The sequence below is a fragment of the Mastomys coucha genome, unplaced genomic scaffold, assembly GCF_008632895.1.
Source record: "Mastomys coucha isolate ucsf_1 unplaced genomic scaffold, UCSF_Mcou_1 pScaffold18, whole genome shotgun sequence".
In the NCBI taxonomy this organism is placed as follows: domain Eukaryota; kingdom Metazoa; phylum Chordata; class Mammalia; order Rodentia; family Muridae; genus Mastomys; species Mastomys coucha.
The window spans coordinates 90,675,233-90,691,774 of NW_022196900.1; the positions used below are offsets into that span (position 1 = coordinate 90,675,233).

The window sequence follows — 16,542 nt, forward strand, 5'->3', positions numbered from 1 at the left end:
TGAAAGTAGCTACATAGCCAAAGAGAACCTTCAACTTCTGACCCCTTTTCCCCCTCCATCTCTGCAGAGGTGGGACTACAAGCATATGCCATCACCCCGGTTAATATGGAGCTGAGGCTGGAACTTGAGGCTGCATGCTACCCGAATCCTGTCCTGTCCAGACCAGTCCTTCTCCAAGGTCTACAGTCTCATTTCTAGCCTGGGCTACTCACGGCCATAGTGATACGCATGGCCTGTCCTCCCTTCTCCCCGACCGGGCACTGGAGATAGGGCTCCAAGGCTTTGTGCATGACCACTCAATCAACAAACTACACCCCCAGTTATACTTTCCAAGCTGAGGTCACGAAGAATCTAGGAGATGGAGTGACTGAGTAGGGAGATCATCAACCGGAAGGAGATCCCTATCAGCAGTCAGCACGGGGGTGTGAGGGGAGGGTGAATCTCAGAGCCCAATCTCCCCAAAACAGACTGTTCAGAATACATAGGGCAAGCTGGTATAGTGGCGCATGCCTTTAATCCCAACACTGGAGAGGCAGAAGCAGATGGATCTCTAAGTTCCAGGCCAACCTGGTCTACAGAGCATGATGAGTTCCAGGACAGCCAGTAAAGGCTGGAAAGGGGGAAAAAAAGAAAGAAAGAAAGAAAGAAAGAAAGAAAGAAAGAAAGAAAGAAGGAAAAGAAAAGAAAGAAGAAGAAGATGTGGCTGTGGTCTTCTCATTTGAAGGTACCACATCATCTCTCAGGAATTTCCTGGGCTTCTGGGGTATTCAGACTCCTGCAGTGCGTCTGTTCTCCCCAGATAGCATCGGTTAAAAAGACAGGACACTGTTCTTTGTAGAGGTGGAGATAAAGCTGCCACTCCAGATCGCAATCAGAGAGTGCAAGGCAGGAAGAACTTTCAAAGTGGGTCTGTAACTCCAACAGCCCTATGGTGGGGTACCGCCCCAGCAAGGGGAAGCAGACCTGCTGGCTGCAGCCACAGGGCAGGGGCACCAGCGCACAGTCACTCCCTTGAACCAAGAATCAAGCTCCAGGAAGTCTCTCAAAGCTGCTAGCAGTCACATCCCTGACCTAAGGGCAATCAAAGGATTTTCTTTCTTTTCTTTTTTTTCTGTGGATTTGTTGTTGTTTAGTTGATTGATTGGTTGGTTTTGGTTTTTGAGACTCACTGTGTAGCCCTGGAACTCACTCGGTAGACCAGGCTGGCCTCGAACCCAGAGATCTGCTTGACTCAGCCTCCCCACTGCAGACATTAATTGTGTGTGCCACCACCCCGGGCCGATTTTCTAGAACCCCAGATTCCAAGGCTTTTTTCTATAGGATTCCGGGAAGAGTGGGTGTTTTGGTTATTCAGTCCTAACTTAGCAACTCTTCGCAAGCGCTTTCCTCTTTGCTCCAGGCCAAAAGTTTTAGGTCGCAGTTCGCTCAGCCCCTTCGGGCTCCGGGATGCAGGGGACGAGTCCTGGGGGCAGAGCGGCGATTCCCTTTGCAGCCGGCCACCCTTCCCCCTCCCCGCGGGCTTTTGCACACGACGCGCGGCGGGCGGCTTCACACGAGGTGGCGAGGGCCGGGGATAAAGCGGGCGGGCGCAGGGCGCAGGCGGCAGGACGGGAGCAGAAGGTGGAAGGTGACTGCGAGCTGCCATCGTCCCACGCGCAACTTGGGAGGGCGCACCGGGAGAGGCGGCATGCCGACCATGGACAAGCAGAACCTGCTGGAGAGCACGCGCGGAGCCCGGTAAGTTCAAGCCCCAAGGGGCGGGAATCTAGGCGGCATCACACGCACCTCCTCTTTGACCGTCTTGGCTGTGGTTGGTCCGGGCGGGGGCTTGAACTGGCACCCGATCGAAGGGATGAGTGAGGCAAGAGAAAGGAAATTGGCGGCGGCCTCGTAGCCTCGGGGATCACCTGTCTCACCGGGCCAAGCACACAGATCCTGAACGCTGCCCGCCGGTGCGCGCGAGTGGGACGCAGGGTGCCTGGAACCCCGCCTTCACTCCAGCACTTTGATCCTGGGCAGCCCTGGGGTGGGGAGGCCCTGTGCCCTCGGGTGCGCCGAGCTATGGTCTTTAGCTGCTGCCTGAGCCAGAACTCTGCTCCTTCCCTGAGCTCGACCGGACGGACTGGCCTTTGGCTAGTTCGCAAAGACTCATCTCTCAGCCTGGGAATGGGTGGAGGAGGAGGGGACCATCACAGAACAAGGTCCCAAGACTCACCTCTCCGGTACTCCCTTCCCCCCCGCCGCCCCCAACATTGGCTGCTTACCTCTGCTTGCGGGCCAGCCACTGCGGGGGGGGGGGGGGTTTGGAGTGGTTCTTACTTGTTCTGGAAACAGCAGACCCGCAATAACTCCCAGAGGCTGGCCCAGTGCTCCCTCCCCTCCTCCGGCTCAGCATTCTTCTGCCCTTCCTCTTGCCTCCAGCTCCTTCTTAGGATCTCTGTGGAAGAGTGAAGCTAGCTGGATCCCTCCTGTGGACCTGCCCGCCGTTGAGCTGGCTGTCCAGAGCAACCATTATTGCCATGCCCAGAAGGATTCTGGGAGTCACCCTGACCCCGAGAAGCAGAAGGCTCGACGCAAACTCTATGTGGCTTCTGCCATCTGCCTGGTGTTCATGATTGGAGAAATCATTGGTAAGGCCGTGTGTGTGTGTGTGTGTGTGTGTGTGTGTGTGTGTGTGTGTGTGTGTGTGTGTGAAGTAAGTGAAGTTGCAGCGCTGAGAGACTGAATGCTCACATTAATGCTCATGGCACTAATAGCTACCCGTTTTATGGGTTACTTTTTTGTTTGTTTGTTTTCAGGGTTTCTCTGTGTAGCCCTGGCTGTCCTGGAACTCACTCTGTAGACCAGGCTGGTCTCGAATTCAGAAATCTGCCTATCTCTGCCTCCCAAGTGCTGGGATTAAAAGCATGTACCACCACTGCCTGGCGGATTACTTTTTCTTTTCTTTAGTTTGTTGTTGTTGTTGAGGTTTCACTAAGTAGCCTTGGCTGGCGTGGAACTCATATCTATCTGCTTCTGCTTCTAGAGTGTTGGGATTAATGGTACATGACAGCACAACCACCAGTATTTATTTATTTGTTTGTTTATTATTTTTTCGAGACAGGGTTTCTCTATGTAGCCCTGGCTGTTGTAACTCCCTTAGATCAGACTGGCTTCGATCTCAAGAGATCTGCCTGTCACTGCCTTTCATGCGCCACTACCAGGGAGCTAATTTTTTTTTTTAAAGGCAATCACTTGGCATGGCTCTGTAGTTGAGAGCACTGGTTGCTCTTCCAGAGGACCTGGGCCTGCTTCCCAGTACCTACATGACGCCTCACAGTCATCTGTTACTCTAGTCCTAGGGAATGGATGCCCTCTTGTGGCTTCTGCGGGCACCAGGCATATGGTATACATACATACATACATACAAGTGCACTTGGTTAATAATAAAGGCAGTAAGAAGAGCTCCCCTACCGAGGCCCTCCTTTGCTTTCCTATCCCTAGGTGAAGTTGATTTTCTGTCTGATGGGATTAAGATTTGAGACAAACAGCTGAGGTGCATATTTAACATAACGAAGTGAATGAGGGGGGCGGTGGTGGCGCATGCCTTTAATCCCAGCACTTGGGAGGCAGAGGCAGGTGGATTTCTGAGGTCCAGGCCAGCCTGGGTTACAGAGTGAGTTCCAGGACAGCCAGGGCTACACAGAGAAACCCTGTCTCAAAAAAGCAAAAAAAAAAAAAAAAAAAAAAAAAAAAAAAAAAAAAAAAAAAAAAAAGCAAAAAAAAAAACAAAGTGAACCTGGCCTCCAGGTTCTCCCAGCATCCCTCAGTCTCTATTTGGCAAACTTTGCCCTCCACCCTGACCTTTTCAGCCCAGGGGGCTGAACTTCTCCTCCAGAGGGGCTCTTTCCTATATAATCCAGACACTGTGGTACCCTGCTTTGCATGCTTGAGCCCTCTCCCTCTCCCTTCCCCGCCCCAATGCTTTCTCTCTTTTTCTTCCCCCTCCCCTCTACCTCCCTATCTATGGCAATTTCCCTGGCCTCCTTCTTGGGACCAATGAACTCACCTGAGAGCCGCCTAAGAGGGTTCCCAGTAAACCTGCCTTTATATATACTTTAATCTGCTTGAATTAGCTCATTTTGCCAGTGGAGAAGTGACTTACCACTTTCTCTTCTTTCTTCCTTTCTTCATTCATTCCTTTCTTTTCTTTTCTTTGAACTTTTTTTTTCTCTGTAGCCCTGGCTGTCCTGAAACTCACACGCTTTAGATCAGGCTGGTCTTGAACTCATAGAGATCCACCTACCTCTGCCTCTTGAGTTCTGGGTTTTGCAGTTTCCTCACCACCAGCATCACACACACACACACACACACACACACACACACACACACAGAGGTTTCCTCTGTGGAGCCCTGAGCTGGCTTGGAACTTGCTTAGTAGCCCGTGTTTGCCTCATTCAGTAGTTTGCTTGTCTCTGCTGGGAGTAAATATGCACTCCACCACAGCCTGAGCTGTGAGTAGACATGAGTGAACTCCATTCACGGGAGAAATTGAGACTCAAGAGGAGGTCGGGTGCCTGTGTTGTACAGCTGAGAGATGCGCAGACCTTGAACCCAATGTGTCTCATCCTCTAGGGCTTGTGGGCTCTCTGCTGTACACAACTGGGGGAGTTGACTCAGGGTCCTGGCTCTCGATTTTGCAGGTGGGTACCTGGCTCAGAGCCTGGCCATCATGACTGATGCGGCCCACCTGCTCACCGATTTTGCCAGCATGCTCATTAGCCTCTTCTCCCTCTGGGTATCTTCCAGACCGGCCACCAAGACCATGAATTTCGGCTGGCAGCGAGCCGGTAAGGATCGTCTGTGGACCGGAGATGGGGGCAGGTCCTGAGAAAACAAACAGATCACAATATGGTTTTGTTTGGAATTTTATTTTATTTTAAAGATTTATTTCTTATTATACATAAGTACACTGTAGCTGTCTTCAGATGCACCAGAAGAGGGCATCAGATCTCATTACGGATGGTTGTGAGATACCATGTGGGATTTGAACTCAGGACCTCTTTAAGAGCAGTCAGTGCTCTTAACCGCTGAGCCATCTCTCCAGCCCTTGTTTGGAATTTTAAATGTTTTGAGAAGTATCTCTAGTAGTCCAAGCTAGCCTTGAGCTCATAAGTAATGGAGGCTACCCATTAATTCCTATTCCCCACGTCTCCACCTCCACCTCCTGAGTCCTAAAGTTCCAGGCTTGCGCTCCACCCAGCTAGCTTCTGACCTCTCTTTACAGGGTCTTGCTAGGTAGCCCAGGCTAGCTTCTAACTCACTCTATAGCCCAGGCTGGCTGGAAACTCATAGTAACTCTATGTCAGAGCCTCCCAGGAACTGAAATTAGTCATGGGCCATCCCAGGAATGCCAAGCTAGAACTCTTAGGGGAACCCTGAGTAAGGCTAAGAATGGAACAAGAGACTGTCAGCCTTGGCGTCTGTCCCCTGGGAACTCCCAGTCATCTGGGAGCTACTAGTTAGCAGAGAATCGAAGTTCACGTTGCTTAGGAAGTGGTGGCTCAGAATAATGACAGTAGTCTTGCCTGTCGCTAAGGCTCAGCTCTGGGAGAAGGAAGAGCGGGTAGACACACTGCCTTAGCTGTTAGTTCACTCTGGGTTGGCACAGATCCTTCCCTCCAGGGAGAGAAGGCCTGGTGTCCTCAGCCTTCAATTGTCAATTGAACAAAACCAGGAACTTGGGATGGCCCAGCAGTTAGACTTCTGGCCCGCTATCTTAATTAAAGTAGGTAGTGACCCTACCTTTATTTGTGAATGGGGGGAAAAAAACTAGGCATACGCTAGAGGCAGAAGCAGGTGACTCTTAAGTTCAAAGCTAGTCTGGTCTACATAATGTGGCCACAAAGAAACAGGAAAGGGAAGGTATCAAAGCCAGGCAGGCCCCTGTCTTAACGCCCGTGTTCTAGGATTAGAGATGGTCACCAGCATTCTAGCTACAATATATATTAGTGTCCGTTTCTTCCTGTGGAGAGCAAACAGGGTTGGCCTAGGTGACTCTCTCTAGCTCTGATGTTCCCAGACATCGCTGGTGGGATGAGGCGGGTGACAAAGAGACCCAGGCCCTGACTTAACAGTGGGAGGGCCTCGTATGGAGCCTCCCACCCTTAGCGCCCCAGGGTTCAGCTTGTTGTGGTGCTTGGGTTCTTCTCCAGAGATCCTTGGAGCCTTGCTGTCTGTGCTGTCCATCTGGGTGGTGACTGGGGTGCTCGTGTACCTGGCTGTGCAGCGGTTGATTTCTGGAGATTATGAGATCAAAGGGGACACCATGTTGATCACTTCGGGCTGTGCTGTGGCTGTGAACATCATGTGAGTGCGGCCCCAGTTCCCAGTGACACATCACACATACCCCCCACACACTCCCCACACCACCCCCGCCACCATCCCAAGGGAAGGAGTCTGTGCTCTCCTTCCTGGAGCTGTAAATGATGGGTTTAGAGTTCTAGGCATTCCACTAGGACAGAATTTCCCCCATGGTTTTGAGTTCTGGCACCTACTCCGTATCATCTTCCTTTAGACCTTGGGCCAAGGATATAGGTGTTATGGAATATAATGCAACAAGTGGGTACCTGGCAGCCCCATGCCAAGGTGTGCCCCTGAGTAACTATGACGTGCAACAGATCTGGTATAAAGCGGGTTATTGGGGGAAGGGAGAGGCGTGAGGACCTGGGAAGCGGTAGAGGCAGAGGAGTGGACATGTAGACAGAGGGGAGCAGAGCTATGAGGCCAGAGAAGAGGGGAGAGAGGGAGGGAGAGAGAGTTGGAATGGCTGGCAGTCCTTTTCTATATAGCCCACACCTGATGTACCTGGCAGACATGACAGAAGCCATTGCTAGGTCCCTGGGAGGAGCCTAATGGAGCCACTTGTAAGCTAACAATGGGAGGTTACAGATATGCACCCCAATTTTGTGTCCGAGAATCACCTTGAAGGTCATCCACAGCAAACGGGTGCATCCGGTCCATGCTGGAGCAGAGGCCGACATGGCTAAAGCTGGTCTCTCTGTAGGAAGGGTGGGGTGGGCAGAGCATGGGTTTGTAGGCCTTTCCTCCCGTGTTATCTAGGTCTGCCCCACTTGTAACGAGATGGGGTGAACCTGCTGACTTCGTTGCCCACTCGCTCTGAAATTCAGCTCTAGAGATTGTGCTCAGACAGCCTCGGCAGAGCTCTTTGCCCTGTGGCACTGCGCCAAGGCTGTAGGGCTAGATTGCTAAGCCTAAGAGGGTCACTGCGTGCCTGGGCTCCAGAGTGTCACCATCGCTGGGGAGGCCAGCCCTAATGGGTAGACTGTGCCTGGCTGACTTGAAACCTCACCGAGCCCCTAGACTTTGTCTGCCTCCACAGAATGGGGTTGGCTCTCCATCAGTCTGGACACGGGCACAGCCACGGGGACAACCGTGAGGACAACGGCCAGCAGCAGAACCCCAGTGTCCGAGCTGCCTTCATTCATGTGATTGGGGACCTTCTGCAGAGCGTGGGGGTCCTGGTGGCTGCCTATATCATATACTTCAAGGTCAGAACTGGGCACAGAGGGAGAGGGGCGGGCCAGTACCTGGGGCTCCTCTCTTTGCACAGGGCTTTTTCCATGCTGGGCTCCCTCCAGTTTGGGATGAGAGGGTAGGAAAAGGGGAGGAATCGTTAGTTAATAGTTAGCAAGTCTTGGCACCTTTTATGGCTGGCTACAACAAGCCTTTAGGTGGGCAGTTGTTTTCTACATGGTCCCGAAAAGTCCTGTAACTTGTACAGTTTCACATAGGCTGTGAAGCTGGATCTAAGCCCAAGACCGTGTTGCCGAAGCCTGGGCATTGCCCTTCACACAAGCAGTGGGATGCAGAAAGAGCCACGAGTGTGGCTGAAGCTGTGTGATGAATGAATTGCTTGGGTCTCATTGAACCTGTTTCCCCACCTGTAAAATGGGAACGGTGAATCAAATGCTGAGATTCCTTTCTAGCTCTGCCTATGTCTCAGCTCTTTAGGAAGGTGTGTCCCGAGCTTTCCTTCGTGGAGAGTAGAAAATTGAAAGATAAAGGCCAGAGCGAGGGCTGTGTTCTCTCCTGATACGGTGCTGCTGGGAGGGAAGTATGGAGACCCAGGCTGATGCTGATGAGGCCTGATTTGTCGCCTCCTGCAGCCTGAATACAAGTACGTGGACCCCATCTGCACCTTCCTCTTCTCCATCCTGGTCTTGGGGACAACGTTGACCATCCTGAGAGATGTGATCTTGGTCCTCATGGAAGGTAATCTGGACCTTAGGGCTTTGGGAGTATGGGGGTGGGGCTGTATCACACAGACGCAGATGTCTGTCGTTTGTCCGTTAGGTCGTGTGCGGAAACCAGAGCTTGCCACTGGAGCTTCTTCCTCAGCCTAATTCTGTTGTTATTGCTTTGTTTTTCTGAGCCAGGGTCCCACTGTGTAGCTCTGGTCATTGTCCTGGAACTCACTATGTAGACCAGGCTAGCCTCAAACTCACAGACATCCATGCATTTGCTTCTGTCTCCCAAGTACTGGGATTAAAGCTGTGCATCGCTATGCTCAGCTCTCTCCCAGATTTATAAGACGGTGTCTTAGTTAGGGTCTTACTATTGTAAACAGACACCATGACCAAGACAACTCTTATAAGGACAACATTTAATTGGGGCTGGCTTTCAGGTTCAGAGGTTCAGTCCATTATCATCAAGGTAGGAAGGAACATGCAGCATCCAGGCAGGCATGGTGGAGGAGGAGCTGAGAGTTCTCCATCTTCATCCGAAGACTGCTAGCAGAAGACTGACTTCCAGGCAGCTAGGATGAGGGTATTAAAGACCACATCCACAGTGACACACCTACTCCAACAGGGCCACACTTCCTAATAGTGCTGCTCCCTGGGCGGAGCATAGACCAAACCATCACAGACAGGGTCCCACTGTGTAGACCAAGCTGGCCTTGAACGCACAGATTCATCTGCCTTTGCCTCTGGAGGGCTAGGATTAAAGCTGCTACCCTAAGCCGGGCGGTGGTGGCACACGCCTTTAATCCCAACACTTGGGAGGCAGAGGCAGGTGGATTTCTGAGTTCCAGGCCAGCCTGGTCTACAGAGTGAGTTCCAGGACAGCCAGAAGTACACAGAGAAACCCTGTCTCAAAAATACCAAAAAAAAAAAAAAAAAAAAAAAAAAAAAAAAAAAAAAAAAAAAAAAAAGCTGCTACCCTAAACACCTCACCTTGGTTTTTTAATATACAAATTAGGGCCTCTCACTGAACCTAGAGCTGTCTGCTTTCTCAAAGCTGGGCTGGCCAGCAAGCCACCTGGGTCTCCTTGTCCTTCATCTCCCCCTCAGCATCTAGAATTACTGAAGAGGTTTGTTTTGTTTTGTTTTGTTTTTGCATTGGTGCTGGGCACCTGAACTCAGCTCCTAACTTTACCCACTGACACTTCTCCCCAAAGCTGGAGCTTTCCAATTAGACCAAGCTGACCGGCCAATAAGTCCCAAGGAGTCTGCCTGTCTGGGATTACAAATGTGCACTACTGTGTGTGTGTATGTGTGTCTGTGAATGTGTCTCTGTGTCTGTGTGTGAGTGTGTGTGTCTGTGAATGTGTCTCTGTGTCTGTGTGTGTGTGTATGTGTGTCTGTGAATGTGTCTGTGTCTGTGTGTCTGTGTGTGTGTCTCTGTGTCTGTGTGTGAGTGTGTGTGTCTGTGAATGTGTCTCTGTGTCTGTGTCTATCTGTGTGTGTGTGTCTGTGAATGTGTCTCTGTGTCTGTGTGTACGCGTGTGTGTATGTGTGTCTGTGAATGTGTCTCTGTATCTGTGTGTCTGTGTCAGTGTGTGTGTCTGTGAATGTGTCTGTGTGTGTGTCTGTGAGTGTGTCTCTGTGTCTGAGTGTCTCTGTGAGTGTGTGTGAGTGTATGTGTCTGTGAATGTGTGTGTGTCTGTGTGTGTGTGTCTGTGAATGTGTCTCTGTGTCTGTGTCTGTCTGTGTGTGTATGTGTCTGTGAATGTTTCTCTGTGTCTGTGTGTGCGCGTGTGTGTATGTGTGTCTGTGAATGTGTCTCTGTATCTGTGTGTCTGTGTCAGTGTGTGTGTCTGTGAATGTGTCTGTGTGTCTGTGTGTGTGTGTGTCTGTGAGTGTGTCTCTGTGTCTGTGTGTCTGTGAATGTGTTTGTATGTGTATGTGTTTAATGTGAGTTCTAAGAGATCTAACAGGCATCCAACTATTGTTACTGGTTGAAGTATCGCCCTCAGCCTGTGGCTCACAAAGTCTAATCAACCTCAAGCAGGATGTGGATGCTTGGAGAACCACTCCACCCCACTAGAGTTGGGGAGCTGGGGTCTGGGACCTAACACCCATCCTCAGGGCTCAGAGCTGACTAAACAAGCCAGTTCCCAGCTGGGTCCCAGCCAGTGCTTAACTTCCCTGTGGCTCCAGGGCTGCCTCCTCCCCTGCTTGGAATGTGTCTTCCTTGGCTGGTCACGTGGCTGACTGGCCTTGGTAACACCTGGAGTTCCAGCCACCCCTCCCCCAACAGTTATCTGGTGCCTTTTCACCAGAAGATTGGGATTCAGGTGTGTTTTGGGTTCTTTGGTTTTGTTTGAGGGGCAGAGTTTGAGATAGGATCTTTCTGTGTAGACCTGGCTGGCCTGGAACTCAACACCAGGTTGGCCTTAAACTCAGCCTCCCAAGTGCCAGGTTAGAAGTGTGCAGCACCGTACCCAGCAACTCTTAAAAAAAAAAAATTTAATTTTGTTTTTGTTCAATGTGTAGCCCGGGCTGTTTCAGAACTCACTGTGTAGCCCAGACTGGCCTCCAATTTACAGAGATCCACCTACCTCTGCTTTCTGACTACGAGGACCAAAGGGTGCTGGGAATCGAACCTTGGGTCCAAGTGGGTCCAATCTCTCTAATCCCTTGTTTCTGAGACTGGGTCTCTATATGCAGCTCAGACTGGATGGCCTCGGCCTCCCTAGTGTTGGAAATAGTTGCTGGGTGGATCTGCCCCAGCTCAGCCCTTTCCCACGGGTCTCAGGGCCTGCACGCTGTTCCTGCAAAGTGGTAAATGGTCTGCCTGGAACCATCTCAGTTCCCAGGGTTCAGGGACAGTCGGAGGAGTAGAGCTCCAGCCTGGGGTGGGCAGGGGCTCCAAGGCGAGGTAGTCAAAGCACCCAGTGTGACAGATGACCTTGTTGCGCCTGGTGGGGCCACAGCACCCAGCAAGCTGAAGCAGAATTTTCCAAGACCAGTTTGGGGTACATAGCAAGACTCTTGTCTAAAAAGCAAACAGTTTAAAATGAAATTTTAAGCATGGTTCTGCTCTGGGCACCTTATAGCTGTGAGCAAAACAGCCTTCTGTTCTCAGAGTTCCCCTTGTAGATACAGATAAGTTAAATCATTCCAGGGACTCTTCCTGGTAGTGGGACAGAGTGGGGGACGGCAACCACGGAACCTGCTGGTGGACGAGGCCTTCTGAGTAGCCGGCCCTGGAGGAATGGGGTGAGATTGGGGGTGGGGGAGCAGTAACCTTCAGCATTGTGCTTGATGTCCCCAGGGACTCCCAAAGGTGTGGACTTCACGACTGTGAAAAATCTCCTGCTGTCTGTGGACGGGGTGGAAGCCCTGCACAGCCTGCATATCTGGGCGCTGACAGTGGCCCAGCCGGTGCTGTCTGTCCACGTAGCCATTGGTAAGTACAGGGAAAGGGAGAAGTGTCCAAAGGCCTGGGGCCATTCAGGAGGGTTTGCCAAGCTCTGGCCACATGCTGAGCATTTAAATGCCCTTTGATCCTCCCCACTGTTTATGACTAAGGGCCTGCTTGCAGTGGTCAAATCCTTTGTACCTGCTGTTGGGTGGGAGACCTTTTCAAGCTCTGAGGTTCCCCGATTTGGGACACCTTCTAGTGTCTCTTGTCCCCTAGTCTGTGCCCCAAGGGTAGACAGGAGCATCCCGTGTTTCTCTCTCCCCAGCCCAGAATGCTGATGCCCAGGCTGTGCTGAAGGTGGCAAGGGACCGCCTCCAGGGAAAGTTCAATTTCCACACCATGACCATCCAAATTGAGAGCTACTCTGAGGACATGAAGAACTGCCAGGAGTGCCAGGGCCCCTCGGAATGACTCCCCCGCCAGACACCCGTCTCATCGGAAGCATGGTCAGGACATGTGGTTAGAACAGTCGGTGTGCAGCCAGGGCTCCAGCAAAGCACAGCTGAGACCACTCCACTGTGGGACTCTCCTTAGTCTGAGCACACAGCAGATGAGGCCCCACTTCTCTTCCAGGACTGTGTTTGGGCCAGATCCTGAACTGATGTCATCCTAGCACCACAGCTGGAGAGAAACTGAGGCACAGAAGGGGATTTTGGGGGTGTCCTGTATGATCCAGGGTCTCTGTGTCTGAATGAAAAATTGAACAAGATCCATGTAACACGTGCCTGGGTAGTCGGGGCTCCCTTTGTAGGGTCAGTCTCATTGATAAAAGAATTCTGAGCTGGACTCAGGAGGAAGATTTGAGGATGTTTTATTAGAATTTGGGAGAAGGAAAACAAACAAGCAATACAAAACAAAACAAAAAAAGCTACAGTCCAGGCAAGCCACGAATCTTGGCAGCTGCAGGAGGAGAGTGAGGGAGAAGAGAGAAAGTCGGGGCTTCTGAGTTACGGGTCAGCAGTGGAGTTCTCTAAACCACTGGATGGCTGTAATGGGGGAAGGGGCTAAAGGAACAGTGAGAAAGCCACGCTTGCACAAGCAGGTGTGTGTGTGTGCACACACAACCACAATTTAAAGACAAGGAGAGAAAAACGGAGGAGAAATCGGGCTTTAGAGTTAGAGTTTGGGAAACAAGCTAACTCAGCAGCTAGAGACTATAAGCAAGTATCTATCTGTACGTGGGGTCCCAGAGAGGTAATTGTGCCTTAGCATGCCCGTAGGTGACTGACAGGCCCAATTGGATGAACTCTAAGAAGACTGCCTAGAGGTCTATCCATAACTTGGTGGAGTCCTTTCTCTCCATCTTTACCTGAATGTCTGTGATCAGTGTCAGGTAGTCCGCTCTGAGCCACCTTGGGGGAGGCGAGGGGGCTGTTGGGAGGCAGTGTTCTAATCTTTAGGATACCTTCACCAGGGGTAGAAGCTAGTTTCCTTTGACCAGGAGGAATTTCCCTCTAAGGGAGACGGTTCTCAAGGATCCCTTCCTGATTTGCTCTATGCAGTTGGGAGCAGAGCCCTTGCCTCTGCTATGTAAGATGGCTTAACCAAGGCCATGGGGACAGCATTCATCCCACGGAGATGTGGGGCCAGAGGGCACCTGAAGGCTTCTCTTTGCCTCGCTCACTTTGGCTGTGGGCCCCATGCGACTTCCTGGAAGAGGAGGAGGAAGAGGCCTCTTCACAGGGAGAAACCTGGCTGGTTTCTTCCTTCCCGGTGCCCCAGCTCAAGTCCCCATACCGATGGCCTTCACAGAGGTGGCAGGGACAGATTCCAGTTAGATCTTGCTCTTGTAGCCCCAGGGCCAGGCCACTTCCCTTGACCTGACTCTCTGAAGAGACAGTAGGTCCTGCTCTGTTGCCTGGGTAACCATGACCTAGTTAGGGATGAGGATGTGTCCAGAGGCTGGCAGGAGGGGTGTCCTTGGAGTCTGTATGAAAAAATCCTTAGAGTTGGTTTGAAGTTATAGATGCAAGAGATGAGAGCTAGCTCCAGTCTCATAGAGGTGACCGGCCTACCTTCTTAGGAAGTCCCGGGCCAATGTCTACATCTGTTATTGCAGGCTAACTGAAGGTTGTCACTTCTCAGTGCCTGTGACTCATACAGAGACGAGGAACATCTTGACATCTCCCCCACAGGAGTGTGCAGACAGCCGAGCCTGCTGAGTGTCTGGTGGTTGTATATTGGTCTCTTTGATCAGTGTCCTGGGAAAGGCTCTTGTGAAGGGCCAGACAGGCTCCCCAACATCCGCCTTGGCTCTGTCCTGGCACAGTAAGGAGAAAGGCTAGGTGTTGGCCTCCACCAACACCACCCCATTTAAAAAAAAATAAATGGCATTTGTTTTATGTGTATGAGTGTTTTGCCTTCCAGGTATGTATGTGTACCGTGTGGATACTTGGTGCCACTGGGGACAGGAGGAAGGCATCAGATCCCCTAGAGGTGAGCCACCATGTGCGTGCTGGGAACTGAAGCCAGCATCTCTAACCCTGAGCTATCTCTCCATCCCCTCAGTTTCTGTTTCTGTTTTATTTTTATCAGACAGGCTGCTCAGGTAGCCCTTGAGATAGCGTTGAACTCCTGGTCATCTTAAATTTTTAAAAAATTATTATTATGTGTTTGTACACAGGTGTGGGCATGTGTGTTCCATGGTCCCTGAGTGAAGGCTGGAAGATCACTATGGGGAGTTGGTTCCCTCCTTCCACTGTGGGCTCTGGGGATGGAATTTAGATCACCAGGCCTGTCCTTCTCCCATAGCCATCTCCCACAGAGCCATCTCGCTGGCCCTCTTGTCCCCGCCTCCTAAATTCTGGAATTAGAGGCATACAGCAGACATCTTGTCTTTTCTCTTCTTTCTTTCTTTCTTTCTTTCTTTTTTTTTTTTCTTGGTTTTTTGTTTGTTTTTGTTTTTTTGAGACAGGGTTTCTCTGTATAGCCCTGGCTGTCCTGGAACTCACTCTGTAGACCAGGCTGGCCTCGAACTCAGAAATCTGCCTGCCTCTGCCTCCCAAGTGCTGGGATTAAAGGCGTGTGTCACCACTGCCCAGTGACATCTAGCTTTTTCAATTCTTAATTTTAGATATCCCACACTAGCCTGCAGTTCCCATCCCCCTGCCTCAGCCTCCTGAGTAGCTGAATCCCAGCATGTATCATGCACCACCCCTGGCCTCCTCTCCTTTGATCTGTCTCCAACTGTAAAGAAAACCTATGCCTTCAGACACTGACATATTTATTGAGGGTCAGGTCTGTGTGACAGTGTTGGCCTGGAATGGAGAAGATGTAATCCTCCAGTCTCAAGTAATCAAATGCCCACCCCTTCCTCCACCAGTCCCAGGGCTCTGGATACTGGGCATCACAGTGGCCACATCCTTACATCTCTCAAGAGATGGTCACCTGGGACTTTCAGAGGGTCTCTTGCCCCTGCTCCTGCCTCCTGCGTGTTGGAACTGTAGACACCAGACACCAGACCCTCTTCTTCCTTTCTTTTAAATTGTATGTGCAACCACATTTATCTGTATGTGAACCACACATGTGGGTGCCTGTGGAGGTCAGGTGAGGGTGTTGGATCCCCTGGAACAGGAGTTATAGATGCTTGTGAGCCATCCAGTGTGGGAGCTAGGAACCCAGGAAGGGGATCCTTTGCAAGAGAAAAGTGTTCTCAACCTCTGAGCCTTCTCTCTAGCCCCACCCCATCCCACCCCCAACTTTTTTTTTTTTTTTTTTTTTGGCTTTTCGAGACAAGGTTTCTCTGTGTAGCCCTGGCTGTCCTGGAACTCACTCTGTAGACCAGGCTGGCCTCAAACTCAGAAATCCACCTGCCTCTGCCTCCAAGTGCTGGGATTAAAGGCGTGGGCCACCACCCACCACCTAGCCCAACTTTTCATTTTTATAGTGGAGAAAAGGAAGGTTCGGAGAGGCTAAGGTGTCCACTGCTGGCCTGAGACAGATGTCCCTCATTCCTGGGCTAATGATGGCAGGAGTGAGACCTGCCTTGAGCTGAACGTTTAGCCCATGTGAGCCTTGAATCCAACAACACCTTCCACACAGGCACAACAAACCCCAAGGCACCTAACCCACCATCCTGGGTGTCCAAGCCACCACTGCAACGGTGCCTTCTGTTCCCAGGGTGGCCCTGGCACCGGGTGCCCTTTCCATCCTCGGCTGGCCGCCTAGACTGCAGCTGTGTGAGTCTTCTCACCCTCAACTGCTCTTGACCCTGGGCCAGGCCACCTCCCCCACATTAATCTCCAGTCCGCCCCCCTCCCCTCCCTTTGCACCTCAAAGCATCTGACTGACCTACCGGCTTTCTGCACCCAGCGGTGACAGGCCCCAGGAAGGACCTGAGTCATACAGGGGCCAGGAGTGAAGTTGGAGAAAGTGGGTGGGAGGCCTCAGGGGACAGTCTGTTCCAGCCAGAAACCTAGTCACGGGAGTTTCCACAGCGGTCGAAGCCATCAAAGAAGGAAAACACCCGATATTTTGGACTGGGTTAGACACCCCCCCCAGTCTAGAGTCACCCCAGTTCCAAGCCACGCCCCTCGTTGACCCTGAGCGCCCCGCCACACGGGACAGCTGCTGGAAGGGTATTTTTAGCTGGAGCGTGAGTGGGCAAGGACACGTGCTTTATTTCGGAAGCGATAATTCCAGTTCCAGGTGGATGAACCCAGGAAAAGCAGCCTTCCATCTCTCACCTACAGGACCCTGAGGACAGCCCTCTTCCTTGCGACCAGCCCATCTGCCAACAGCCCGAACTCCAAGTGTACGGGCCAAAGAGGAGTTCTCTCACATTCCTCGCACGTTTTCATACTGGGGTCTGCACACACCAGTGACCCTCAACTC

General features: G+C 51.5%; 1 protein-coding gene across 2 annotated transcripts; it reads left to right on the forward strand.

Moving 5' to 3' along the window:
- The first annotated feature begins 1,508 nt into the window (after positions 1-1,508).
- Positions 1,509-14,055, forward strand: Slc30a2 (solute carrier family 30 member 2). Of its 2 annotated transcripts, XM_031376931.1 has the most exons (9): positions 1,509-1,737; positions 2,422-2,630; positions 4,683-4,829; positions 6,195-6,348; positions 7,382-7,550; positions 8,169-8,274; positions 11,560-11,694; positions 11,975-12,155; positions 13,769-14,055. In XM_031376931.1, exons 1-8 carry the CDS (start codon positions 1,688-1,690, stop codon positions 12,118-12,120), a joined length of 1,116 nt encoding a protein of 371 aa, XP_031232791.1. In that variant the 5' UTR covers positions 1,509-1,687; the 3' UTR covers positions 12,121-12,155; positions 13,769-14,055. The 2 variants fall into 2 exon arrangements, with proteins under 2 accessions (XP_031232791.1, XP_031232792.1); XM_031376932.1 differs by lacking the exon at positions 1,509-1,737 and adding an exon at positions 1,841-1,952 and having other exon boundaries at positions 11,975-14,055.
- The last annotated feature ends 2,487 nt before the right edge of the window (positions 14,056-16,542 follow it).

Excerpts from the sequence above, each read along its gene's own strand:
- Slc30a2 (XM_031376931.1), top strand. The coding sequence starts at position 1,688 with ATGCCGACCATGGACAAGCAGAACCTGCTGGAGAGCACGCGCGGAGCC. Across the intron at positions 8,275-11,559 it reads GATCTTGGTCCTCATGGAAG|GGACTCCCAAAGGTGTGGAC; the intron begins GTAATCTGGACC and ends TGATGTCCCCAG. Across the intron at positions 11,695-11,974 it reads GTCTGTCCACGTAGCCATTG|CCCAGAATGCTGATGCCCAG; the intron begins GTAAGTACAGGG and ends CTCTCTCCCCAG.